At 43.0% G+C, this 27,723-nt stretch overlaps 1 protein-coding gene and 2 non-coding genes across 3 annotated transcripts in view; all 3 read left to right on the plus strand.

Moving 5' to 3' along the window:
* LOC129177125 (nucleoprotein TPR-like) overlaps positions 1-19,349 on the plus strand; it is a 32,481-nt gene extending 13,132 nt beyond the window's left edge. The window contains exons 22-55 of the mRNA XM_054767910.1: positions 5-198; positions 272-412; positions 904-1,020; positions 3,037-3,240; positions 3,314-3,486; positions 3,564-3,711; positions 3,842-3,979; positions 4,547-4,678; positions 4,887-5,017; positions 5,130-5,340; positions 5,431-5,580; positions 6,474-6,587; positions 6,814-6,897; positions 7,032-7,232; positions 7,312-7,350; positions 7,433-7,627; positions 7,751-7,862; positions 7,935-8,128; positions 9,584-9,654; positions 9,865-10,064; positions 10,526-10,717; positions 10,878-10,993; positions 12,443-12,517; positions 12,592-12,828; positions 12,907-13,063; positions 13,139-13,335; positions 16,121-16,192; positions 16,327-16,418; positions 16,567-16,679; positions 17,782-17,880; positions 17,955-18,096; positions 18,176-18,273; positions 18,543-18,659; positions 19,115-19,349. Of these exons, the coding sequence (XP_054623885.1) occupies positions 5-198; positions 272-412; positions 904-1,020; positions 3,037-3,240; positions 3,314-3,486; positions 3,564-3,711; positions 3,842-3,979; positions 4,547-4,678; positions 4,887-5,017; positions 5,130-5,340; positions 5,431-5,580; positions 6,474-6,587; positions 6,814-6,897; positions 7,032-7,232; positions 7,312-7,350; positions 7,433-7,627; positions 7,751-7,862; positions 7,935-8,128; positions 9,584-9,654; positions 9,865-10,064; positions 10,526-10,717; positions 10,878-10,993; positions 12,443-12,517; positions 12,592-12,828; positions 12,907-13,063; positions 13,139-13,335; positions 16,121-16,192; positions 16,327-16,418; positions 16,567-16,679; positions 17,782-17,880; positions 17,955-18,096; positions 18,176-18,273; positions 18,543-18,659; positions 19,115-19,161 (4,703 nt within the window). The 3' untranslated portion in view covers positions 19,162-19,349. The remainder of the gene's footprint in view (positions 1-4; positions 199-271; positions 413-903; positions 1,021-3,036; positions 3,241-3,313; positions 3,487-3,563; positions 3,712-3,841; positions 3,980-4,546; positions 4,679-4,886; positions 5,018-5,129; positions 5,341-5,430; positions 5,581-6,473; positions 6,588-6,813; positions 6,898-7,031; positions 7,233-7,311; positions 7,351-7,432; positions 7,628-7,750; positions 7,863-7,934; positions 8,129-9,583; positions 9,655-9,864; positions 10,065-10,525; positions 10,718-10,877; positions 10,994-12,442; positions 12,518-12,591; positions 12,829-12,906; positions 13,064-13,138; positions 13,336-16,120; positions 16,193-16,326; positions 16,419-16,566; positions 16,680-17,781; positions 17,881-17,954; positions 18,097-18,175; positions 18,274-18,542; positions 18,660-19,114) is intronic.
* A 1,139-nt stretch (positions 19,350-20,488) lies between these two features.
* On the plus strand, positions 20,489-20,602 carry LOC129177948 (U5 spliceosomal RNA). Its single transcript, XR_008569718.1, has one exon. It is a non-coding gene; the product is annotated as a U5 spliceosomal RNA (small nuclear RNA).
* Positions 20,603-24,281: 3,679 nt separating this feature from the next.
* LOC129177946 (U5 spliceosomal RNA) lies at positions 24,282-24,395 on the plus strand. The gene has a single exon (XR_008569716.1). It is a non-coding gene; the product is annotated as a U5 spliceosomal RNA (small nuclear RNA).
* Positions 24,396-27,723: the final 3,328 nt, after the last annotated feature.

The following is a 27,723-nucleotide window of genomic DNA, read 5'->3' on the forward strand; positions in this document are numbered from 1 at the left end:
CCAGTGCGCTCTCCAGTGCAGACCCAACAGCAGCCTGGCCCATCAGAGCAGGAGCTCGCAGAGATCAAAGGTCATCTGCGTGCAGCTGAGGAGCAGAACAGCAAAATAGTAGAACAGCTAGCTAATGCTAATGCTACTGTTGAGCAGTACAGGGCCGTGGTACTGACTCTCGAAGATAGTCTGAAGAAAGAGAAGGAGGTACAGTTGTTGTCATGCCACTGCGTGATAGGCACGCATGCACATTGATTACTTTGCTGGTGTCCTCCCTTAGCAACGCTCTCCTCTTGAGATGAGGCTGAAGGAGTCTGAAGAGATCCAGAAGCAACTAGAGGACAGAATATTAGATTTGGAGAAACAGAATCAACAAGAGCAGGAAGATCGGAGGAAGGCTTTGGACACAGTGGAGAAACAAGTAGGCCTTGTTGTGTGTGTTGTTGTTGTTGTGGGAACCCAAATGAAGAACATCTATGCTCAAAGACAGAAGTGTGAGTAAAGGAGCCAGGCTATATGAAGCAGCAGGGCATCCACAAACCGGAAGGTTGGCGGTTTGATCCTCGCTCCCTCTACCCAGCCACTGTTGTTGTGTCCCTGGGCAAGACACTTCACCCACCTTACCCCCAGTCGTGCCCACACTGGTGTATGAATGTTTGGTGGTGGTCGGAGAGGCCATAGGCACAAATTGGCAGCCACGTTTTTCTTAGACTACTCCAGGGCAGCTGGGACTACAGATGTAGATTACCACCACCGGTGTGTGACTGAGGAGGAATTAAATACCTTCACTTAATTTTGAAGCACTTTGGGTACCCTGAAAAGTACTATATAAAATCTAATCAATTTTTCTTGTTATTATTATCTTCACTACAATGTAGATTTTAAAGCGTTGCACCTTCCTCTCCGTTTCAGGTTAGTGAGTTGCAGCGCAGTCTAAAAGCAAGCCAAACAGAGCAGCAGGAGGCGCTGGAGAGAGCTGCTAAAGCTGTCACACTGGAGCAGAAGGCCATACAGGAGAGCCTGCTGCAGGTACAGTAACATACTCACCAGTCGTCATATTGAGCTTGTTTTTGTTATTTTATTCCAATTGATTTGTTGCGATGAAGGAGGTTGTATTATTCGCCTGTGTTTGCTCATATATATGTTGCTTGTGTAAAAACTGCTTAACCTCTTCCATCAAACTGTGTGCCGGGATGTGGCATTGGCAGTTACGCATAGCTGATCTACATTTGTTTATTTCTTCAATGATTACTTATCGTAGGGTTTGTGATGGAAATTTTATATTTTAGCATTAGCTCAATCGATTTGAACAAATACAGTATTTCTGCTAATATGTATTAAAGGGGACCTAATAATGTTTTTCCTCTTGTCTGACCTACAGTATAAATGTTGTTACAATGTTGTATTCTCGAGGTTTGCGCATTTGGAAGTGAGACCTGAAAGCAGTTTTTTTACAGAGTTTTTTTTGTTTAACACCGAGTTCCATTGACGTCATTGGAACGCGGACTTCCTTATCTTGGCATGCCCAGCACCCCCGCTCTGCTTCGCTCTGTTCACGGTGTTAGCACGTCGAGCAATGTCTCCCAGGAAATGTTTGTTGGGGTGTGCCTAGAGAGGCAAACGTCAGGCAGAAGTGGTTGGAGTTGCTGATTCCCGGCCAGCAAGAGAAAAATATGTTAATCTGTCAACGGCATTTCACACGGGACTGTTTTGCCAATACGAAGCTGGACTACTTGACAAACTGTCGCTGAAGTCCGAAGCCTTTCCAACGTTACTTGGTCGTATTAAAGAGTCAAAAGAGCAAGCTGTTAGTAACAATTTATCAGTGTCCTAACTGTCTTTTTTTTGTAAGTAATCGGACAAAAGGGGTTCAGCAACTGTCCGTAAGTCCTCGGGAGGGTTTGGGAGTGTGACCAATCACAGCGGAGTGGGCTCGGCGGGAGGCGTACCCGGAGGAGGGCTGGAGGTGGAGTAAATTACACAGTTTGGGTGGGAGGCAGGAAACACTGCAGGAACAGATGCAGAGTCTGGAACATCTAGAAAGCTTTCTTTGCGGATTGTCATTCGTAGCTGCTCTATAGGAGTCCAGAACTCAGTACAAAATTAGTATAATAGGTCCCCTTTAATGTCAGACTCATTTGCTAGCAGAACAAACTATGCTTTGTTATGACTATTTGCTTGTGCTTGAGCCCTTCTGTCTCCAAAACAAGTTTCTCCAATGGCGTTTCCACGTCAACAGGTTCTGATTAACCCGGAATACATCCTTGCACCTGATGATAAAGTCCTGATAATGTTTGTATAACTATTCTTAGGTCCTGTCCTTCAGGGGGGCACTTGCAACAGACTCTCAACTGTCTGTTTCAACTCTTTTCCCCTTCTGCAGAATAAAAAAGACAGATCTGTCGTTGAGCAGTTTATTTCTTCTCTCCACCGGTGCTAAGGGAAATTTTCCATGACATGCTGCAGTATGGTGCCACATTTTTACTAAGAAAGACAGTAGAACCTGAAAAAATCCTGCTTCAGCTGAGGTCAGCATAGCATTGGAGAGCCAAAGGGGTCATTTCTATGAAAAATAGGTTAGATTAAGTCGATGTGTTGTACCAATGTCAACGTAACAAGGAAAACCTGCACACAGTGACTTCCTTTTAAGTGCAAAGTAAGCTTCATTATCAATGCATGGCCGTATTAACCACAGCAACTAACAAAATGCACCCGTTTTCATTTTGTTGTTGTTGTTGTTGTTGTTGTAGATTGTTAGCCACTGGAAGAAAAATTGGAGCATGTATGAAAGTTTTATTGTCATTGTAGCCAAGACGCATGTTAAATAAGAGCATAAAATATCATCAAAATATGCACAAATGGAGGAAAATGACATGCTGGTGTAGGATCAAAAGTCTTTTATTATTACCCGTTCTTCTTCTGATGCTACTGGCCAAAGCCAAGTAAATGTGCAAGCAATGGTTAGTTTCCATGTTGATTTTGCTTACGTCGACAGCGGCCATAAGCGGCTTCCTCTGTACATGAGTTGTTTCTTTCCTGCCCTAGACTAAGCAAGCTGGTGAGGCTCAAGCTAAGTATGAGCGGGAGTTGATGCTCCATGCCGCCGATGTGGAGGCCCTTAAGGAGATAAAGAAAACATCTCAACAAGAGGCAGCACGGAGGAGAGATCTGGAGGAGCAACTGAGCAAGGCCAACTCGCTCGTGCAGGAGAGAATTTCAACCTCAACCACTTTGGAGAAGCAGCTGAAGGTGGGAGAACTGAGCCGTGACATTTCATTAGGGACATTTCAGTCGCTCATTGGTATGACTTTGACTCCCTCAGGATGAATTAGCCAGTCAGCATCGTCGCTGTGAAGAGCTGGGAAAACAGAACACTCTCCTGCACCAACAGATGGATGAAATGGCAGCAAGGAGTCGTCAGCAGCAGCCTCAGCAGCTTGACCTATCATTTAGTGAAGAAGGGAAGACCCCTGAGCAGATACTAGAAATACTCAGGTATCCAGCGTGACAGTTTCCCACAGGTTTCAGTTTCAGGGAGCAACTAAGCTGGAGAAATCTGTGATTGCCACCAGGTTTGTGCGGAAAGAGAAGGAGATTGCTGCCGCCCGAGGTGAGGCCTCAGAAGGAGAAGCTCTCCGCTACAAACAGCGAGCAGAACACCAAGATCGGGAACTTAAGGAGCTGCAGGAAGCCCTCAATGCTGAGAGAGAGAAGATGCGGGTACGAAATGGATGGGTGGCTTGTGTTTGACGCAAGCAATGATGATTTTAGAGACAAAGTCAGCTGGGATAGGCTCCAGGACAAGCAGTACAGATAATGGATGGATTTTTCTGTCTTTCCTCTGCTTCAGAACACAGCAAAGACTGTGGCTCAGCAAGAGGCACAGCTGAAAAACATGGAGAAAGTCAGTGCGCTCCAAGAAACCATCAAGATGCTGAAGATGGAGCGAGAGAAATTAGAGCAGGAGTTGCGGCAAGCACGAGCCAAAGTAAGCTCATGTTTTGTCATATACAGAAAGGGTGCCCATCCATTCTTTTCTCATCTCAAAAAAGAGCTTTGGAGAAGGGGTAGAGTGCACACGTGAAGGTTTGGGGAAAATAAAATGAACTTGGCCCTTCTTGGGGGAGCGGGGCAGCCCCATACCGCATACATGTATATTAGTAGTGGGAACACTGGATGATCCAGAGCAATAACAGATATTACCCGTCCGCATTTCATTTGCAAGTGGGCCGCAACTAAATCCAAATAATTTTCTTTTCGTCAAAAGAACTATCTGACAGGACTTTAAGCACATTTTGACACTCATAAGACCCTTTTCTGTATATTTGTCCAACTAAGGTTCAACATCTCAGACACATTCCAGCTGCATCTCTTTGTCCTAACTATTGAACACGTACACATTAATCACATGTAAAAAAAAAAAAAAAAAAAAAAAAAAAAGTTAAATTTGACAGCTAGAATTGTCATTATTTTTGAGCTACCTCGTGTTTTTGGCGGAAGGCAGGAGTAAACAGTGCTTGTAATATCCTGTTGTTATTTCTCCTTTGTCAATTAGGTGAACAAGCTAGAGTCCAACATCAGCCCGTTGCATGACTCCATGGCTCAGCTTTCAGACAGAAATGGCTCCCTGCAGGCTGATAAAAGGTTGCTGGAGGAAGATCTTAAACACTGGAAAGCCAAAGTACAGGTGGGAGACCCGCACTGGGATGCTAGATGCTGAAGTTTTTGTATTTGTAAAGCACATTATAAATTTCTTCAGATTTTTATTTATTTTATTCACTTCTACAATACAGTGTGGTAATCTCCTTTGCTGACGTATGGAAGTTCTGTTCCTCCTGTCTTTACCATGAACAGTATTCATGAAATCTCCATTCGCTATCCCTCCGTCTACACAGAAGCTGGTTAGCCAGCAGAAAGACGGGGACGTTGAGGAGAAGCAGAAACTTACCGCCGAAAAAGAAGCGCAGCAGAAGCGCATCACCCAGCTTGTTGAAGAGACCGCCAAACTGAAGACTGAGCTGGCCAGGTAAAAAAAAAACAGAAGAACAAATATCAGTGTGCAAATATCAGTTTAATTGATAAATTGATGAGGCGTGTTTTTCTTACGCGTTTCCTGAATGTCAATGATATCATCCCAGATGTAACACCAGCAGTAACTCAGCCCAGTCTCAGTTGAAAGCGCTCAGGGAGTCTGTGACTCGTCTGACCGCAGAGCGAGACACTCTAAAGAAAGAAGTAGGAACCAAGAACAACGATATTCTTGAGAAGAACAAAACCATCACACAGGTGAAGAAGATCGGACGTCGCTACAAGACCCAGTTTGAAGAGCTAAAAGTCCAGCATGACAAGGTGCGGCTGCCGCTGTAGCGTTGCTTATTGGATTTGTGGCTGCGCTACAATGTTTTGAAGGGCTTTAGGAAGATCCTCTGTGTGTTGCAGCTGGTGGCGGAAACGGCAGCTAAAACACAGAGTGAGCCGGGTCCGAGTCAGGAGGTGCAACAGGAGCTCACGAAAAGCCAAGAGGAGCACAACAAGATCAAAGGGGAGCTGACGACGCTGAAGGGGGAGATGCACAAAAAAATGGAGGAAGTACGTAGCATATTTTAGCCATAAAACATACCAAACCATGCTACCAAAACAAAATAGAAAATTCTGTGTACATAGCTCTGGAGAATTCTGGCATTAAATGCAGCTCTACAGTGTTACTGTTTTTTATTATTATCATCATTTTTGTCATTGTGACAGACACATCTGCCATAGTCTTGTTTGAGTGCAGCAATTGGTTAGCTTTGCAATACTGAACTGTTATAGCGAGGCTGTTGTTAGGCTGTAGTGGAAATGCGCTAAATCACTGGAAGGCTATACAGTGAATCTCTGCATAGTCGTGATGCTGCGTTTTTGACCCTGGAATTCTGCGGATGTTTTATCAAAGCTTTATTTTTGTATTTATATAATTAAATTTCTATAATTTTTTTAAGTTGCCGTACATCGGGCATAGACAGCACAGGCTTTGTTAGCTGCCTCGTTAGCATTGAGCGCCATTGGTACGGCCGCGCTGTTGTGGGTGGACATATTACTCAAATGGAGGGACCTTCATGAGCCACTTGATTGCATTTATTTGCATTTTGCTTTTGTTGTTTTTAACAAGAAAATATTTATTGTGTTGTGACTTGAGTTGCAGGATTAGCCACTGCTTTGACAATGGCATTTTATTTATTTATTATTATTTAGAAAGAATTCAGTTATTTTGTTATGTACCGTCAAACAGTGATATTTTTTCTCACCCAGAGAAAACCCACACCAACATAGGAAGAACATGCAAACTCCATGCAGAAAGGACCCCTAAGGTCAGATTTCTAATAGCAGTACATGATGGATTCGAACCGGGAACCTTCTTGCTGTGGAGCAGCAGTGCAGACTCCTCTTCCACCATACCAGAAATGCTGGAATGTTGAAGTGACGAGCATTTTTTTTTTCTCCAGGCCAAGAACTCTCAACAGGAGCTTCAAAATGCCCAGAAGGAAAACCAGCAGACAAAGGAAAAGATGCAGGAGATCCAAAACCAGCTAACGCAGAACCAGAATCAACTAACGCAGGTAAGCATGATGTGGCAGGTGTGTGTGCGTGTGCGTGCGTGCGTGTGTGCGCGTGTGTGTGTATGTGTGTGTGTGTGTACGTCAGAAATGTGTTAAAAAGTGTATTCATCTTTTGTCACACTCAAATGTTTTTAGTTTACAGCAGAAAGAAAGGAATTGGCCTCACTTTTCTAATGCTTTTGGATGCCACTGGATTTGCCACCTTTCCATTCTTTTGTTTCTGTAGGTGCAAACCCAGTTGTCCCAGACACAGACGCAGCTGCAGCAGAGTCAGAAAGAGCTTCAACAAGCCAAGGTCCACACACAGCAGGTAAGCAGCACTCGCTGGAACACCACCTGGGAATTTATAAAGTATACTACCTCAAAATATCATACAGTTTCAGGAGTATTTTTGACACGTGTTTTTAACAGATCTGCACTCATCATCCATTGTCGAAATTTCAGATGCAGAACCAGATGAAATCATCGCAGTCTCAAGCTCAGGCGCGTCAGAACCAGATTCAGTCCATGCAGAAGGAGCTCCAGCAGGCTAAAGAGTCTCTCCAACAGAACCTCACAAATCAGAAAGAGCTGCAGGAGACCCACCAAACACACCAACAGGAGGTTAACAACCTGAAGACGGCTTTGAGCCAAGCAGAAAGTCAGGTGAAATACTGGGTGGGGAAAAAGCAAGTTATGGTTTTCTTTTAAGTTCTTTCAGCGCCTCATGCTCTCTTCTAAACAGGCCTCTGAGCTCCAAGGCCAGGTGGACACCCTGCAGAAGGTAAGGACATTATTTTACACAACAACAACTGTACATATAATGCAGAATTGAAATGAATTCCAGCATAATCATTCTTAATCAGATGATGGACGGGCGAGAAGCAGAAACCAAGCGCCTGCAGGAACAGCTACAGGAGGTGAACCAAGCCAATGAAGTTCTCAGAACTGCACAGGCTAACCAGAATCAGAGTACCCCGCCAGCCCAGCCCAGTGACGGTAACACCACAACTGATGCACATCAGGCATCACAAGAGGAGTTTGTAAAACTCAGACAGGAGGTAGAGTTTTCCACTGTTACACCACCATTGACCTTGATTTGCAGAGTGTGCTAAGAAGTTCAATTGAAAGATGACGGCAGGAAGTCAGTGTTGATTCAAAGTGACAGTATTGTTTTCTTGCAGCTGTCTGACAGCAAGATAAGGGAGGAGCAGCTCAGACAGCAGATGGCTGACAAAGAGGAGAAGACGAAGAAGGCCTTTGTTGGAGCCAAGACCAAAATCAACCAGCTAAACTGTAGGTCACACATCAGACTGTACGTACAAACACTGAGCTCACGAACACCTTTATTTTCTTATTTGGATTCAGCTGCTAAAGAGAATTTGAGCAAGGAGGTGGAAGAGCTGAAACAGAGCAAGGAGGAATTGGAGGTAAGGATGAATGCCCTGAAGTCCCAGTATGAAGGAAGGATTCTTCGACTTGACAAGGAAATGAGAGACCTGAGAGAGAATCAAACTCACAATGAGCCCAGAGAGGAGACCCAGGACCAGAGTGGGTCTAAGGTGAGCAATCTTATTAATTAGAATAGTCCAGCCCAACACTAACAGATACATAAATATGTCTCTCAACTGCAGGAGTGGGCAAAGTTTTTGTGCCACGAGCCGCATTTATAATTATATAAATTAAATAAAAACAGTAGTCCACCTGGAGTGATTTGTCTCATTTTATGTGTAAAGGTGTCGTACAATCTGCTCTATGCGCCTGTGTCCCTTTTTTCAGGACATCAAATAACAAAATTTAATTTGACAGGTTTTTTTTTTTTTTTTTTTTTTTACTGAATAAGACACTGGGAAAGTACACGAACAAAGGACGTGTGATATACAGTATGAACCAAGAAGGATAAAATATTGACTATTAACCTCAATCCTAGCCATTTTTCAAAAGACTCATCTTTCAGGGCACACAGAATATTGTGTTCTATGGCTATATAATTGTTAATAATTGTTTCTACCTTTTTCCGTTCTTTAGTAATCAGCAGTAGAACATAGGTATGTTTCAGGAAAATATCAGTTCCTGACTAGAAATGGGAGAAAAACAGCTTTTTGTGAAAAGATACAGTTCAATCAGAAATATCGCTTTCACACAAATATTTTTTGCTTTTGTGACAGCTCAAATATCTAAACAACTATACTGACATAAATAACACAAAAAAGGGTTTGTTTTACATCAAAATAACAATTTATTTGCAAATATTGCGCCATGAACTATTTACAATTTTCATATTTGGAACGAAACTGTGCATGTCTGCAGGCGTTAAAATGTCCCAGCAATAACACTCCTCCATGCTCTCTCACTTCCTGGTTCCTGTCATGCGTGATCAAATGCACTTCTGCTACCTCGTGGCCATTCTTATGGCTTGAAAGTGCTCTGAAATGTTAATGCATTATTGCAGAGTTGCATCATCACCTCTTTTTGCCTCTCGCGCAAAAAAACCCCTAAAAGACGTGGAAATGTTAGGATCGGGTGTTCGGGTTTATAAAAATGTACAACTGCGTCTTTGGTATTGAAAGAGTTGAAGTATTTACTTCCCAGGCAGTGCAGTGGGTGGGTTACGTTGTGTGTCACATTTGTTTCAGTGTTTGTTTGTTTGGTGGGTGAGGTAGTTGCCTGGATGGCTGCACGTGAAAAGCTACTTAAATCATCGAAAGGTCGTCTATGGAGACTTGCAAGTCATGTTGCTAGCTTGCGTGTTAAAAGTTGATATATTTATATACTTTGGAAGCATCTGGCGGGACAATTCAAACCCTTGGTGGGCCAAATGTGTTCCCGGGGCCGTAATATGCCCACCTCTGCTCTACTGTATCTCTGCAATACTTCCCTTTTTGTGTCATTTCTCTTTGAATCATGAAAACTAAACTACCGGTAGATCTTATTTGGTTCATTAGTTTCCAGTCTAAGGTCTTTTTCTCTAAGATTATTAGACTGTTTATCACATCAACCTGTTACTGTACTTTTAGTCGGGTGATCAGAACAGATCAATGGACCAAAAACAGATCTCTTTGAAGACTCCGGCCCAGGACAGAAGCAGGTAGGGGACATGTACACTCTATATTTATATTCATTTACACTGAACTTTATACTTTAAAAGCTGATTACTTCATTTAGTGTCAGTGTTTCAGAATCCATCTGCGACGGTCCAAATTTAATTGTGCCCGGCCGCCACAAATAAATACATATATGGGAAACGCTGACTGTCTTCTACTAACATTGCGTAACGTGTGATTTGTTTATCCATTAGCTCAAGCCTGTCTGAAACCCCCACTGCCAATATCCGGCCCACTCCAAGTACTCCATCTCCTAGCAACAAACCGACCCCATCCCCTGGCAGCAAGTCAACCCCTCGTGCCAGCATCCGACCTATGGTTACCCCAGCAACTGTTCCCATGCCAACACCCACTGCCACTGTCATGCCAACGACTCAGACCGAGAGCCAAGAGGGTAAGATCAAGAAGTTGCTTTCAACAAATACAAATAGAAAATACGATATCCCTAAAGCCAGTCATTCTCAACTAGTCGGTCGCAGAGACGATTTCAGCGAGTCGTGGGTTTTTGCCAAAACTAATAATAATGTAATGACCCGATGTCTGTGCTGGCGCGGGAGGGGAAGGACATGCGGTCCGTCCGACACACAGCTGCAGATATCTGCTGGACAAGACGTACGTCTCACAGCTGCAGCTCATGTTGTGTTGCAAACAGTCCTTTTTGAATATAAGATATTTGAGAAGTTTGAGTTAAGTTATGGCTTGCCATTGAGGGGTGACGGTGGGTCCCTCAGCTACAGCAGTTGAGGAGCACAGCTTAATGTGACAGATTATTGGTTCTGTGATGTAGCTGAGTTAAAAAAAAGGCCTCAACATCCAGTATGTGTGCAAATACATTTTGAATGATTCTCTCTGCAGTGCTGATGACCGCGGGAGCGACTGTCCACACCGTCATCTCTGGCCTTAACACACCAACATCGATAGCGCAGCCAACCAGCACGCAGGCGACGGCGTTTGTCCAGCCCACTCAGCAGCAAACAACCACTCAGGACGTTGGCTCCACAGTCGAGACAGAGCGACCATCTACGTCCTCCTCTCTGATTGGAGCTGGTGAGAAGGAATTGATCTGCAACTTCCAAGATCCTAAGTGTGGTGTCTTCTCATTAAATGGCGCTTCTGAATAAATAAATAAACCCATCCAGGAATGTTTACTAATAGTTGGATTGACACCCATAATACAAGTGTATAACATTGTGAATTTGGCTTCAAGCAGGATCCAAACGCAGCAGAGAGGAGGAGGCTGAGGAAGCGGAGGTTCGACCAGAGAGTTCTCACACTCCTACGACTGCCAAAAAACTCAGACTGAGACCCACGATAGCCCTGCAGGTACAGTAAACACAAAGGCCCAGACTGTCTCTAAATCTTTCTGATTGATGCTTTCTTTTACAAAATGCATTCGACAAATGACGCAAAATGCTACAGTACATTACAAACAAAACCACAACATTTGAGTTACACTAACTTGCTTTCTTACATATAGTATCTGTGCTCAGAAAAATTCATCTTAAAATTGTAGTGATTATCAAAAAAAAAAACTGAAAATCATTTTGTTGACAGTTTTTTTTTTATACTTAAAGGCAGAAATGTGAGCATAAAGTAAACCACCTAATACTGGGGTACCCACAGCATGGGGAATTTTTTATTTTTTTTAAATACATTTGTAAATAACTTCATCAAATTTTATATAAATGGATATCAATTTTGAAAATATGGACCATTATTTTATTCAAAAATTAATGCACAGTTAGAAATCAGCTCAATCGTGGTGGAATCTCATCACAAACACTTAACCCGCCCCCTCCTGAACTGAACATGTCAAAACGGTGGCGAAAAAACTTAGAAACGCCTCTTTTACGGAGCATGAATGGAAGCCAGCGGGGTTAGCTTACGGTAGTTTAGCAGAGCATGCTAGTGCGGCTGTGTGACGTGCGTGTGACGCAGGCTGGATGTGAGTGTTTTTTAATGTAAGCTAGCGTTTTGCAAAGCCCGCTAACGACGTGCGGTTTTTGAGTTAAAAAGAGGAGAGGCACATTTATTTTTGCACCCATCTCGTCGTAACCGTTAACATGCACAACACACTTTTGTCTTTCAAAATAAGATCACTGTTTGCCACAATGAAAGTGACACTGATTCAAAATCAGAAATATTGTGATTTTTATTTAAATACAATTTTTTCTAATTTCTACTGTTTTCTATTTTTTTTAATTTAAAAACTCTTGACATTCCACTTACAATGTTCAATACTCTTGAGAAAGTAATTTATTCTTTTGATACCGCGTGCTTTGTTATGCCATATATTACATTCATGACAAAATGGTCTCAAAATAATGTGGACAACAATATTTATCGGCAATAATTCCATCCTTCCATCTTCTATGCCGCTTATGCTCACCAGGGTCACGGGTATGCTGGAGCCTATCCCAGCCGACCTCGAGCGAGAGGCGGGGCACGTCCCGGATGGTCGCCAGCCAATCGCAGGGCACATATAGACAAACATTTACACTCACATTCATACCTATGGCCATTTTAGAGCCAATTAACCTAAGATGCATGTTTTTGGAATGTGGGAGGAATACCCGGAGAAAACCCACGCACGCACGGGAAAAACATGCAAACTCGGCACAGAGATGCCCAATGGAGATTCAATCTTCCAGATCTCCTGTCTGTGTGGCCAACAGCATGAAAGCAACTACTGTAATTAGAAGAAAGTCAGACAAAAAAAAAAATCCAGTTTTGACAATTGATTCATTCACTGTAGTTCCGATTATCTTACAGATGGAAGTTGATGAGGAGATGGAAGAAGATTTAAGGGACGAAGGTGAAAGACAAGTTTCACCGGATAATAGTCAGGTCAGTTTACGTTTGGGGCAGGGGGGAACATTCCTGGCCTGAACCACATGCTTAATCTGTTGTCAATGTTCTAGGAGCTCCCAGAAGATGGTTTCCCTGTTATCCCTGAAGAGGATGACATAGAGGACGAAGGCATGTCCCAGTCTGTCCCGTCGGATCAGACGTCCCCCCAGGAGTCCAGTTTGACTCGTGAAGTCATCGTTATTGACACAGACAGCGAAAGCCGTGAGAGCAGAGGGGAGGGAGGAGAGAAACCGGAGAACACTGGTGAAGAAGAGGAGGAGGAGGAGGGTGAAGAAGATGAAGAGGAGGTGCAGAACTGTTTGCTGTACCTGTATCTCCGGGTTTGATCCACTGTCTGTTCTTAAAGCGCTGCTGTTCTTCTATAGTACAAGGTGGAAGAGGATGACGATGAAGAGGATTATGCCGGTAACCTTGCTGCGAAGGATGGAGACGAGAGCAACGAGGAAGATGGGGAGGCTGAAGAGGAGGGAGAGGAGCCGTTGGTTCCCGCCATTGCTGAGGAGAATGAAGCGTCCCACAGCTGTGAGCATCATCCATTGGCTTTTTGTCCTTGGTTTCACTCACCCTAACCACGCATCTCCTTTTACCCCCTTCCAGGTGAAGCCAACCTCACCAACGCTGAGTCAGAACCCCAAAGAGGGCCTGCACACCTTCCCCCCACCTCCTCCCCATCAGCGCCCTCCACCTCTTTACTCACACTCCGTCTACCGCAACCCAGAAGGCCCTCCCACCCGCTCCCCCCACGCCTGTACATCCAACCCCCGGCTTCTGAGCTAGGACCCCCTCACATGCAGGTAAATGCATGCCCTAGGGGCTATCCACACAAACGTTTTCAGGTTGAAATAGAAAAAACGTTGATGACCCCTGATAAATGCAATAGTACATTTAAAAATGGACACTTAATCCATGTGATCGGTATCGGCTGATTTCACTCACGGACGATCGGTGGCATAAAAACCTGATCAGAGCATTCCTGGCTGAAACTCGTGAAAGCTACTTGTACAAAATGAAAATGGCTCATTTCAACCCAAACAAAGCGAATGTGCTTGTACATTAGCAAAATGTTGGTGCCCACATCTCACATTTTGTATCTCAGAATGCATTTCATTCAAGTGTTCTCACAGTATTAACTGAAAACCTGAATGAAAAGCAGGCTTGCAGGCGCCTCATGTGGTCGTGGGGGTGCTACCTGGTTCCCGCGGGCACCATGCCACCTTGGTGACCCCTGGGCTATATGTTATGAAAGGGCAACCATAAAATTTAGATAAAAACATATTTGACTTACTTTTTCAAAATCACTGGTAAATCTTAGAGGATCAGGCGCCTTCTTTAAGTGTTTGAGTGTTTGGACACGAGAGCAGCTTGATGGCGCTCCAGCAGGACCCCCATGCAAACCCGGTTTCCTCCAGTCCGATGAATCCAACCACTTTTTGGGCTATCCGCCTTAGACCTCCGACTGCCACGTTTTGGCTACATTAGTCACCGCCCAACCGATGATCACATGGCGAACCTCAAACTCATCACACTCTGCCAAGTGCCACCGCCCAAATGCCACACCAAACTTAAGCGTTTACATTTTTTGTGGCATGTTTTGCAAGGTGCAAAACTTATATCACTTATATCAACTTTGATCACTCTCACAACGACTGCTAAGTCCCACACGGCAGACATGCTTGTTTTGGCTTTGTGAAGGGATAGCGGGCGGGAGATGGTCGCTTGGCTGAATGCTGCAATGGGGGCGGAGTTGATCGGCGTTTTAAAGCAAGTATCGGCATATGCCGGTACCGTGCTTTTCTGCTGAAATTGGCTGACACTGATCGGTGGCCCATCAATCAGAGCACCCTTAGTTTCAGCCTTTCATCCACACGGACACGTTTTCAAGTCGAAACTGAAAAGAATGTGATGGTTTCAGCCTTTTGTCCACACGGAAACGACGTTGTGGGTGCCCTGAAACACTGTTTTATGAAAACACTTCCAGAGTGGGAAAATCTGAAAACGCCGGCTTGTCGTTTCCGTGTAGACAGATGAGACCGCTGTCAACATAAAATCTGAACATTTGGACGGACATTCTCCTGCTATTTTATTGTGTTATTCTCCAAAATGATTCAAATAAATGATCACTGTTTCCTGGTTGACTACAGCCTATTATTAGTCCCAAAAAATGCATAATTAAGCAAATGTTATGCTTGGCCTAAACATAAAAATACTGGAAATGAAGTAATATACAAATAGTTAAAGGCAATAAAGACGATGATGAACTGTACTGAAGTCTACACTGGCCACTAGATGTCACTAGTAACATGCACCAGACTTCATCCCAGGCTGCTTGTGTTATTTTATCGTCATTTATCCCACAACAGGCACAATAATAACATAATCATCAGGGCTGTTAATTTTCAGATGATTGAATCATGACTAATCACCATTTGCCACGATGTGTGAAATATGCCAATTTTTGCTTTTTTTATGAACAGAAAGATAATGACACAACACAACGATGTATATGTGTATGTATTACGTACATTTTATTAAACGCCATAAAATGTATTCAATTTAAGCCAAGTTAAAAGATAGCGCACACCTGAAAATATAGTTTCTTTAATTGTAATAGAACATTTGAATCACGCTAACCGTGTTATTATGAGCCATGAAGGGTTGTGTTCAGACACCGCGTAACTTAAGTTAAATTCCCATGTTTTGAGTGTATTTTCTGGGATTTCTGAGCATACTTAAATGCAGCAAATTATACTTCTACTGCATTAAGAGTTACAGCGTGAGAGGTACGAATATACACTTACGGTTTTTCTTTGTCTTTCTGTTTATTTGGACCACACATACGCACAATAAAGACGTTGTTGTGATTTCCCGAGTGTCAGTGAATGGAACTCGCTGTGGTCAAGTGACTGAGGAAGTGTGGTTCCCAGGACGGGCTGACTGGGGACGTGTTAGTGAGTTGCAGATACGTATATGCTGTTCAGGTTAGAAAAGAGCGTCGGACGATGTGTGACTGTGTGGGGACGCTGTTGGAGCTCCGTCATAACAGAGACATGGGGCTTGACATGATACACATGCGTTAATGACGCTAACACTTTTAATATACTTCACTAAATAAATGAGTTGCCGCCGTCAATGTGCTATTTTTGACAGCCCTTATAATAATAGTCATCATCATCATCATAATAACACGGCTAGCTAAAACTCATCTCTGAATCCCCATCGTCACTTCCTGTCCACACATCAGGAAAGTCTTATTTTCTCTTGTTATGTCTACTACTTTGGGTAACAGGAGTGTACAGGTGACTATAGGGGTGTTATTTCATGTCTAGAGGACTCCAATAATGTTTTAAAAAATAACATACTTAGAAGGTTGAAAACAGGTTTTCTAGGCGCTACTTACAAAAGTATTCCATTTATAAAGAATGGCTCCCACTCGGCGTATTGTGGTTGGGTCTGGAACCAATTAACCACGATGAACGAGGGATCACTGTATTCCAAACGATGAGAATTCAAAGGCTACCGTGTGGCGTGTTTGCACGGGGAAACTGAAAAATGTTCAACCCCTGCTCTGTGTGTATCCAGAGGCAGTCCTCTCAGCTCAGACGGCCGTCGGTGGGCCGTGGACCACAACTGACACCTGGTGTGGGTAGTATGGTAAGTCATTTTGCTTGTGAAAGGTTGTCTATTATGTGTGGTGATGTTTTTTGTGATAGAAAACTAGTAATTGGACATAGTGTATGCTTGGTTGTGCTGTTGGTCTACAGGTAATCATTGATGTTGTTTTGCAGCAACATTTCTTTGATGATGATGATAGGATGGTTCCCAGTACTCCCACCCTGGTTGTCCCTCATCGTACTGACGGCTTTGCTGAAGCGATACAGTAAGGACAACTCACGTGCAATAATCTTTGTCAGACTGTTGAGTAGAGATGGGTATCATTGACATATTATGCTATTATGGTGCTAAATTGGTGCCCCGATCGGTATTTCAAAAACATTTTCCTTTCTTTATCTTGTCTGGCACGTCAGTTCTCCCCAGGTAGCAGGTCTCTCCACCAGGTTTAGGTTTGGGCCACCAGAAGATCTGCTCCCTCAGGCGTCAGCTTCCCACTCAGACCTGGGACAGTTAGCCTCTCAAGGAGGTACAACACACACCAAATAACTTTAAGAGAGAATTAATGTAATGCGCCTCAAAGCTGGTTGCCACTCGACTCCCGCCACCCGCAAGAAGAAGGAAATGCAACACCATCATGTAGACATGTCTGCGGTGTACCGTGGTGAAGTTAGTTCACGTTGGATATTCGATAGCTACAGCGGTAGTTCCCCCTCACGGTGCCCAGACTGCTATGTCATTGTGTAGGGAGCTTGCATGCAGTACTCTCCGGAGCCCTTGGTCACTCTCCGGCCGCCCCACTGGCCATCCCTATGTGAGTAATGGTCTTACCTTGGCCATCCTAATGAAAAATGTCTGCCTGCCTCCGCCACTGCTCGCATGGAAAGCTGCTCTAACTGCTGGTTGTTTATACTAGGGACCGTCAATAAATTACTATTGCACTGAAGAGAGTTTGTTTTAAAAACAAAAAAAAAAGTAATATATTCTAAATCACGCCACAAATTGATCTATAAACATGCCAAATGATTACTCCTACCCTAAAAGTATTTTCCTCGCCCATTTTTTCTAATTTTATCTTTTATTGTTGGGGAGCTGACTCTCAGAGGTTTGTTACAAAAGCCAAACAATATTGTTGGTCCAGCTGTGTAAAAAAAAAATGTAATACAGCAATACTTTGTTTGCATTATTTGTAATGCTTTGAAGGAGCTATTTTCATAACCATATTCAATTCCACAAATTCATGTTTGGAACAAAAGCTTATTATAAAAGGATCGGATTGGCAAGACTATAAAAAAATCGGATCGATCGGAAGCCAAAAAATGCGGATCGGGACATCCCTAATTATTATATGTTAATTATGAATAATTATATTTCATGATAAAGTCTAATTTTAATAAACTGTTTAGATTTTAAAAAAATGTTAAGTGAATTTTCTTGTGCATTTGCATTTTATTTGCTGGAGATGCAAATGTCACCGATTAGGGCCTATTAAAAAAAACAAGCTGCGGACCAAAATTGGCCCGCGGGCTGCACTTGTCTTCACACCCCTCTTGTGTGACTAAAACAATCATGAATGGCTGTGACTTGATTTGGATGGCTTAAACATAGCAAATAAAAGAAGGTGTGTTTAGGTCTGGGCATGTATGAGTCTCCATTGTTTCTGGCTGCTCATGATGAGGACGGAGGAGGAAGAAGTGTCCCCACCACACCTTTGCAGGTGGCTGCACCAGGTGAGACACACAGACGCATAGGAGAAAGTCATTCGTCTTTTCAATGCACCACTTGACTTGTTATTTTCCTTTAGTGACAGTCTTTACAGAGTCTCTGCCGTCAGACAGTGGGGACAACATGGCGTCCCAGTCTGTTCCCATGGTAACCGCCTCTACGGGGATGTCTGCACCCGGAGACGACGGGGATGAGGTCTTCATGGAGCCGGAAGGAGACGGGTGGGCTACTTTTGGTGAAGAGGAAATGTTTGCTGCAAAATGCAACAGTGTGAGGATGCTTGATGTTTGTCTCCTGCAGTCCTCCCGCTGAGGCGTCTTTGGACAGACATGCAGATGTGGAGTCAGCGGGACAGCAGAGTGAAGAAGCATCGCTTCCATCCACCAGTCAGGATCCTGGTAATTCCTTCTCCATGTCAATTTCCATTCTTTTATCCCAACGGTGTTTTATGGTTCATATACAGGATTATAAACTGGCAGATGTGTATTTGTAGTTTCTTTTTGAACTAGTTGGTGTATTTATAAACAATACAATGCCATGTACTGTATACTGCATATGTTGTTTGTAATCACAAGATGATGGCAGATCATAATGACGAACTGACAAATCGTCATCATTAGGACAATGTTTGCAGTCTCGCCTCAGCTCTCATCCGCTGTGTTTTTAGACATCAGCAGCATCACCCAGAGGCACACAGTGACGAGTCAAGCTGTGATCAGCACCCCACCCAGCAGAGGCGCCAGAGGGGGGAGAGGGGAAGGCCGCTTGTTAATCAGTCGCAGGGGTAAGAGCACAGGGGGCGTTGCAAAATAATAAGACCACTACGCTGCCTTGTTATCACTGTCCATTTTAAAGTAGAAGATCCTTTCACATGTTGAAAGATGGCATTTTTATCCCTGACAATGGTTGCGGCATTTGGGCGGCTTGGAGTAGGTGTGCCACCATTGTTGATCGCCGTTTGATCGCGTTCTGTGCATTTTACACTGTTTAATTTCACTGTGCTTTTTACTTTTACTTTCCATTGCCATCAGAAGGAGGCCTTATGCTTGAGTGACAGACTAGAGGGAAAAAAGTTAACAAAAAGAGCAAAAGTGACATCCTTACTCAGTATAGCAAAGCTAGTTCTTTCTTTTTTCACATTATTCATCATTTATGGGAGCGCTCCGTAAAAACTTCATAGCACGTGGACCACCTGTAATATCCCGTCCATTATCTAAATCCTTGTATTCGTCTTTTCAGGAACAATTGGTCGATCAAGAGGAGGAATGGGCAGAGGGGCTTCGTAGACACCATGGCGCCATCACCAGTCATGTACCAAACAAAACACACATGCTGTAGCAATCAACATTGACATCGGTCATGATTTGTTTTTGTCTCTGGTACCTTTTCAGTCCCGGCTTTCTTATTTTATTAGTTATGAGTCTAATTTGTAATACTACTGTGTTGTTGTAATAAAGGTGAATACTGAGAAGCACTGTTAAGAGTGGTTCATGTGTGGCTTTTCAGCTGGACGCGAACAATGGCGATTATTTCATTATTTATTTCAAATGATGCAGAGATGGTCAACAACTTCCCAACTTTTAAAGTAAAAGCAAATGTTATGGTTAAATATTTGCAAAACAAAAGGTGAACAATAACATTGTCACTTTTCACAAGTAGTAAAAAAAACATAATTTTAATATCTTGACATGCCTTTTGTGTGCATAACTATAATTTCACATCGTAATGAATGGGAAATTACAACATCTTTGTAATGTTCTGTCGAGGCCTTAACGTATTCTTTAAATATTCTATTTAAAAAAAACCAACACAAATTGCTTCCAAACGGCACTTTGCACACGCGTTTTCATGGCTAAATTAAGTCATGCAAGTCATTCAATGTCGTCATTCACAGGAACAGTAGTTCAAATAAACAGCATGCACACAGTATGTTATGTGGATAGATGATATTCCGAGCTATTCAATTCATTAGCCAATACACGCAAGTGTACGTAAATAGACCAATAGCTATACAAAATAAAAGTCTAAGAGCATCAAGTTTCAATCACACTCCTTTAGTTGTAAAATTAATACGTGTCACGTTTTTTATATTTTTTTATTTTTATATTCTCACAAATTTGTGCGAGAGCATAACATTTTAAAATGTTTACAACATGATGAACGTGATCATTGTTTTATTTTGAAGCTCCGGGTTCAAGCACGAACTACGATAGGTACTTCCGGTAGTCCTCCACTATCACTAAAGCGGTAGCGAAACTGGTAACTAACTGTTTCTTTAAATTATTTTTTATACTGTATTTTTTTACATTAATCGAACTGTCATATTCACAGACAGATGTGTTTTCGTTCGTAAGAGCTAACCAGCTAGTGTGTTTGTAGTATACCCGGAAATTCTGCTATCCTCCCAGAATTCCGTGCGTCGTATAAAATATAACTTATTACATGCCTGTATGGTTGTATGGAATGGGTTTTGGTGTCTGTCTTAACATCGTAATGCTGTATGGCAATAATTGGACTGAATAAGTGTTTGTGTCAATGTTTTGTACTGTGCACCGTCACTGAAACGTGTAGCTTTCGGAATGGGGTGACCACGGCGTCAGGTTAGCGATCAGTACACTCTTGTTTCTCTTCAGATCGAATAAATCTTTCGCCTTTTACTAAAGATTTCCGTGGGGAGGAACAACAAGAGTTTTGATCAATTTTTTGATGCTCTGCGAAAGCGGAGCTTTCTGTCTTGTCTGAAACAAGTTAACAGAATTAGCAAAACAAAACCCTAGAATAATAACACAATATAAGAAAAGAGGTTGTCGTCTCAGTGGGTCGTAATACGCCCATCTCTTGTGACGTATTAACTTGCACATTCATAGATTCATCTATCTACTGTAACTCACGTCATGTAGAGGTAGGTTGCGTCACTTCCGGTGGTGTGGGGGATCAATTTCTCCAATTGTGTATAAGTAGCCCATTAACCCAAAACCAGTATTTTTATTTAACACGGTAAATATTTTACCTTACGTTCTTCCTGTGCCAGCGACACTAAAATAGGACGACTTTAAACACTTAAAACAGTGGACGACAAAGACGTTACTCACCGGTACCAGCAACAACAGGATCATTTCCGGACGTACAGTAAGCCACAAATAAAAAACACTTATTTTATTTGCACAATACAGCACGAACAAAGACGAAAACACTGAGACTATTTTGGTTTCATTCTGAGCATGTCGGATGCCGATTACATCATCACCTGTTTATGTAATCACTGCAAAATACATTTTTTAATAACTCAAAAGGTATGACGGCACAAAACATTCATTTAAATTGCATAAAACAAACGAAGAGGAAAAAAATGAGACTTTTAGTTGAATTCTAATCATATTTAGAAGGATATTTAAAATGAAAATTCTCTTTCTTTGTGCTAGTGTATGTTTTAGCATGCATGCATGCATGCTAGCGTATTGTAGCTTCGCTGGGAGCACTTCCTGTTCCCCAGCGTGCTTTGCGGTACTGTTTTGGTGCAAATGCTCATAAAGTTACATGTTTGAGCTACATAGTTGTTAGTTATTGTTCTGCACAAATAGCGGTAGTGTCTTGTATGTTTTTGTTTATCTGCTGCGTGATGTTTTTGGTTTGTTTTTGGTATGTGATGTTTTTGATTGTGCACCATAGCTGAGACTGTTGTGTTGAGTGATGACATTCCTGATTTCCTGCGGCATTTACGTTCGAAGGAGAGTACTACGTAGGGTTGGTGATATGAAACCTCATGGAACATCAGACCACCGGAGACCACTGGCTTGAGGAAAGAGTACATTCATCTAAGATTCATGTGCACATTTTTTGTGTCCACGAGTAACAAAAAATGTATGACCAAATAATGTCTCCACATAAATTGAACACATATGTGCATAATAAAATATTTTTTGAATGTATTCTTTGTGTACATTTTCCCCAAATGGTACTATCATATGACATGGCAGGTTGTGTAATAATTTAGAAAAAAGGCTTAGGCTTATGCAGGCAGAGGACAGTGAAAGTGCTTGTGGAACTACAACAATGATGTACGGGACAGGGGAGATTTTATTCATTTTTATTAAGAAATAACATGTTTTGGTTGGTTGTAAACCATTTCTTTTTTTGACACAACTTCTCCAGCCTTTGAAGCAGGCAGACAAGCAGGTTCAGTGTGTGGGCGATGCAAATATGGTGCCGAACCTTCAGCTCTCTCTCACACAGGCAACCATATTGGGAGCATGTCAGGTTCAAACTCCTGTGACACTTGTAAAACACAGCAAAATTACAGAAGAGACAAGACAACAAGCGTATCTGTTTACTCACGAGGAGAACGAAGGGACGCACCAGAGTTGCCTTCCCAAACCGCTCTGAATACGTTCTCTGAGCTCGCTTTTTATTTGGGTATTCTCTATCTACAAGGTTGTGCAACTCTAAGGGATGGGGTGAGCAACGCAGCTGCACACCTGTACTTGTCTTTTTCTATGTGTGTGCGTCTCTGTGGCAGTTATCAGTAATACAGTACATGTGTGGCATGAAGCACATTTCAGCACAGCCTCGAAGGACATCGGTTAGTATGCGACTGCATCCTTAGAGTCAACAGCCACGGTGGTGCCATGAGTCGCCACTTTCTCTGTTGCTGAGTCACCGCTGCATTCCTAAAACAGACATTCCTACAGGGCAACACACTTAACACTATTACGATGTATGAGTGATAATATTGCTGGTTGACTTAAGTCCAGTTCCAACAGAGCACCATCAGTGACCATACATGTCACCTTACTAGTGATAGCTTGGATCCAATTTGGACACAAATGTCCTGAATCCAACATAATCCACAATACTGAAGGGAAGACAAGGGCTTCAACCAGCTCTTGTTTTCTGGTGGCTGGTTAAAAGAGAATAAATGAAGTGTTTGTTAAGCATCTTCATTTACACAATAAACAGTCAATATGGAAAAATTGTGATAGACTGTAATGACCTACCTTGGCTGGGTGAAGCTCCAGTTCTTCTCATTGCAAGGCGCGGTAGTGCCTCAGCATGGATGAGGTGTTGTTATTGTACCCCAACTCCTTGGAACACAAACACTTCACCTTTGAAAAAAATGTCAGATACAAAATACTGTTCTCCATAAACAAACCTCACGTGTCAGGAATAATGTTACATTTAGCTTACCTTATTAGGAGTTATCAAATCAAAATGTTCCCACGCAGGGGAACTCTTCTCCTCACTGGCTCCAATCTTACCTAGTCTCTCCTCAATCTTCAAACTATCTCCAAAGTCGATAAATGCTATCCAAACTCTATAACCTCTATCCAAACGCTGAAATGATTGCAACTCATCAAAAAGTCACATTTTGAACGGAGCCTGAGGGGTTTGTATTGCCTTCAAACCTTGCACCAAAATCTGAAACACTGCCCAAAGCAGTCACGTGGTACAGCCGGGCAGCGAGGCTTCAGACGTCATCATTTTCAGCTCCTCCCCTGAATGAAGCGAGCCTCGATGATGACGTGACACTTTTTGTTGGCCCCGCGACCCTAATGAGGATGAAGCGGTATAGAAAATGGATGGATGGACTTTTTGTTGGCTTTATCAGGAAGTATAAAACACCCAAGTGTGCAGTATATGAAAGCTTGGCCTTTTTCGCTTTAAAATTTGTTATTAATCCTGTCATGATAACAAATTTTGCTGTTCGATAATTGTGCTGCAAATTATCATCGCTAATCGATGTTCTCGACATTTTTGAGACCATTTTTGTCATTGTCATGAGAGATGTAATTCACATTTGAACCACTAGGTGGTACTCAAGTAGAGTGCACCTGTGTGAGCCAGAAGTTGCCTGTATGTATGTATGTTGCTGGCTGAGTTGCAAGTTGTTGACAGTAAAAGACGTTTGAGATCAACCACGTTGTTGTTCTTAATGTTTCACGGCAACATCACAATTATATGGCATACAATTTATGCCACATTGTAACAATAGGAATTGTTATTGTTGTTTGTGTTTGACACGGACGTGTAAAAAGTGACGGACACAGAGTTCAGAGTGCACTCCTATGGATGTATGTGTGCAGGTTCATTGACGGTGATAAAGGCACCACAATCGGTAGTTTTTTTAATCCAGTTCTGTTTAAAACTGAAATATTCCCACACTGGGGCCGTTGCGTTCCTCATTAAACTTAACGAATGCAATATTATCACTTGTAAAACTCTGGGATTTGGTACATTCCCTTTCCAGATGGTGTAATTGTAATTTGGTTTACTTTCTGTTAACGTGTTTTACACTTCTCGGCCACCGTATTTGAGTGAATTTAGTGTCAATGTGTTTTGTACTTTGCACCGTCACTCACACTTGTAGCTTTCGGAATGGGGTGACCACGGCACCACCGAATGCTTCAGTACACTCTTGTTTCTCTTCAGATCGTATAAATCTTTCGCCTTTTACTAAAGATTTCCGTGGGGAGGAACAACAAGAGTTTTAAGCAATTTTTTGATGCCCTGTGAAAGCGGGGCTTTCTTTATTGTTAAAAGTCAAGAAAGTCCTTAGTGTATGATGAGGCTTGCTGAACATTTCCTTTTTTCTGCTTAGCATGTAAGTTATGCAAGTGATAGTACATTTAAGGGCCTAATTTTTTTTATCTGCTATTTAAGTAATTCATGGTGACTTAAATGAACAGTGCTTTGATGTCGAGTAAAAAACAGCATTGCACTATAGATCCAGCAGAGGGCGCCGTTTCATACGTCAATTCACTCAATGCCTGCACTGTATGCTGCTTCGTAAATAAAGTACGATTTAAACTTAATTCTTAAAAAACTTGAACTTATTACATGCCTGGATGTTGTGTGGAATGGGTTTTCCATGCGCTCAGCTTCTTCATTCTGTTTAAAACTGAAATATTCCCACACTGGGGCTGTTGCGTTCATCATTAAACTGAACTAATGAATAATAAATAATGTTAATCACATTCGATAACGCTGGCATTTGGTACATTTCCTTTCCGGCTGGTGCAATTGTAATTTTCTTTGCCTTTTGGTAACGTGTTTTGCACTTCTCGGCCATCGAATTTGAGTGAATAAGCTTTTTTGTGTCAGTGTGTACTAAATCGTAGTACTTTGCACCTTCACTCACACTTGTAGCTTTCGGAATGGGGTGACCACGGCGTCGTCGTATGCATCAGTGCACTCTTGTTTCTCTTCAGATCGTGTAAATGAGGGGTGTCAAACTCATGCTATGGAGGGCTGAGATGCTGCACCTTCAGTTTGAGGGAAAGAGCTCATCAATTAAATCACCTGCTGAAGAAACTGGTTGGAGAGAAAACCTGCAGCATTTCGGCCCTCCAGGGCACGAGTTTGACACATGAGGAACAGCAAGAGTTTCATTCAATTTTTTGATGCCCCGCCAGCAATCACAGGCGGGTGACACCGTCAGCTCCTGCAGCACACTATCAGCCTCTCCCAGAATCACCATCTCAGTGATTAGCATGTCGCGGGCTCCGAACACACAGCTACAGCGTGCTTCTCGTGATAAAACATATTGCTATGCTCTCATCAATTCTGTAGTTTTATTTTACTGTGCGGTAACTTGCTTCAGACTCAACTCTGAACTTGGCCTACTTTTTTCTCTCCAGTGAGACTCAGCGCACACACTAGCCTACCTCCCCTTCCCTGCTCATCCAACTCTAGAGACATTCACGGACTTGTGGTGACTCGAATATTTCCAATTCTTTTCCAAAATGCACTTTCCCTTCTTCGGTGTTAAAAAGAAGATTACCGAACTCAGCGAAGGGAGCCGCAACAAGTAGGCTGTAGAGCCATGCGGCTCCGGAGCCGCGGGTTGCCGACCCCTGATCTAGACAAATGAATGTGCAATGGGACATCTTGTTGTGGCCTGTGGACCTGCCTTGTGGGTTGGATCCACACCAACAGTTTAAGGTTTTCTAGGTTGGCAAATGCGTCACTCGTTTTATAGGTTGTGTCATTCTGGTCCAAACAATGACTGGAGATCAAGGACAGACATGTCAGATCCCAGCCAACACTTTACGGGTGCTAAGATGGTTGATGTTACACCTTTTTCTTTATTTTTGTGCAGCAGAGATGGATGACAGACACAAATACAAAGGTCAGTTGACTTTATTGTTACATACAAGGAGCAATAGTGAGACACTTAAGGAACAAACCCTAGTGGAAATAGTGATATAACGTAAATGCTCAGTCTACTGAGCGACATCACCAGGGAGGGAGAAGGAATGGAAATGGAACCTTGAACCTAGCTGGTGCATCCCACCCAAAATGTCCCCACACCCACCTTGCAGCAGCGAAGGTTTGGTTGTCAACTGCGGTCATGTTCAACATCATGTTCTCACCTGTCAGGTACTAGCGATGCCTCTCCAGTACCTTGATCGCCGATGCTGCGACGCCCTCATCTACAGCCTTGTATTCCTGCAGGTGGTGATAGAGTCGGAGGTCATTCCAGGCAGCTCACTCGCAGGTCAGCCGCCAACGCTGCATAGACGCGTGTGATGAAGCTGGCAAATGCACTAATTTTCGGCACATGCTGCCGTGTGGTGATGGTGCCGTGGGGAAGCAATGCGACGTGCTGCTCCATCAAGGCCAGCTTGAGAGTGTAAAGCAGCTTAGCCATCCATCATGCCTTGTGGAGCGCTCCCGGTCTCGGCAGCCTGTGGCATCTGAGACCAGTGACACAACCCGCCTTGGTCGGCTAAGGATGTCATATGGAACAAAGACACTTTTGTTCCAGTCTTCTTATGCCTGTGGGTTGGAGCATTCTCAGATGGTGGACAGACTGTGTTATCTCTGTCAGCATCCTCCTCTGGCTCCTTACGTCATCCATCACCAGGTTGGTCGTTGCAGTCATCTCCTCCAACTCTTTTGGTATACTTTGCCTGCACGGCTGCTGCAGTAGCTTGACGCTGTTCTCGCCTCTTCACCTTGTCATCCAGTTTTTGGTCAAAGCCACCAAATGTGGCCACTCTGTTCGTCTTCATACTGGCAAGGAAAGCTTGCCAGTCTTCTGGACTGTCAATCAGCTTTTCAGCATTTGGAGGCTACAGCGGAATGTGGCATCCAGCCAGTTCTCCATTTTCTCCAGTTGTTTCACTGTAGTCTTACTGAAGCGATCGCCCTTGGGGATCTTCCGCAGTTTGTTGTTGGCATTTGACCAACTCTAATTTTTAGTCTGACTTGGACCATTTGGTGAGGGCAGAATTTTAGCTGGATCCCGGGGTTTGTTGTGTTGTAGAGTGCCTGAGAATGAAAAGGATCCAAGGACAAGGATAGGGTTTACATTTATATCTTAGCATACCCAGTAGCACTCAATTATGATGTACCATGCATGCATAAGCCTCAAATCTAAGCTCTCACAGACAGCCTCATGCTGATTCGTGACACCATCTGTCTTGTGAGAGACAGAAACATTCGCTAAGTAGTCCTAGATTTGTAGCGTGGGTGGGACTGCTGTACCGGGATATTACCAGCAAATTTGTGGTTAACAGGAATCTGACAAAATCAGTCAAAATTAACTGCGGCGTCCGTCAGGGATGCCGGCTATCTGCCCTCCTGTATGTTTTATGTAAAGAACCTCTGGCACAGATCTTGGGAAGGGACAAATGGATCAACGGGGTGACCATTCCAGGGGGACTCGCACCAAAATGTATTTTATACATGGATTTTAACATTTGATGCACGGACATTTTATCTGTTAAAAGAGCACTGGACCTGACTGACTGGTATGGACGGGCCTCTGGGTCAAAACTCAACAGAGAAAAGACCCAAGCCCAGTTTTATGGACCCTGGACCAAAACTGAAAAGACAGGACTTACCCT

The sequence above is a fragment of the Dunckerocampus dactyliophorus genome, chromosome 2 (assembly GCF_027744805.1).
Source record: "Dunckerocampus dactyliophorus isolate RoL2022-P2 chromosome 2, RoL_Ddac_1.1, whole genome shotgun sequence".
NCBI classification, from domain to species: Eukaryota; Metazoa; Chordata; class Actinopteri; order Syngnathiformes; family Syngnathidae; genus Dunckerocampus; species Dunckerocampus dactyliophorus.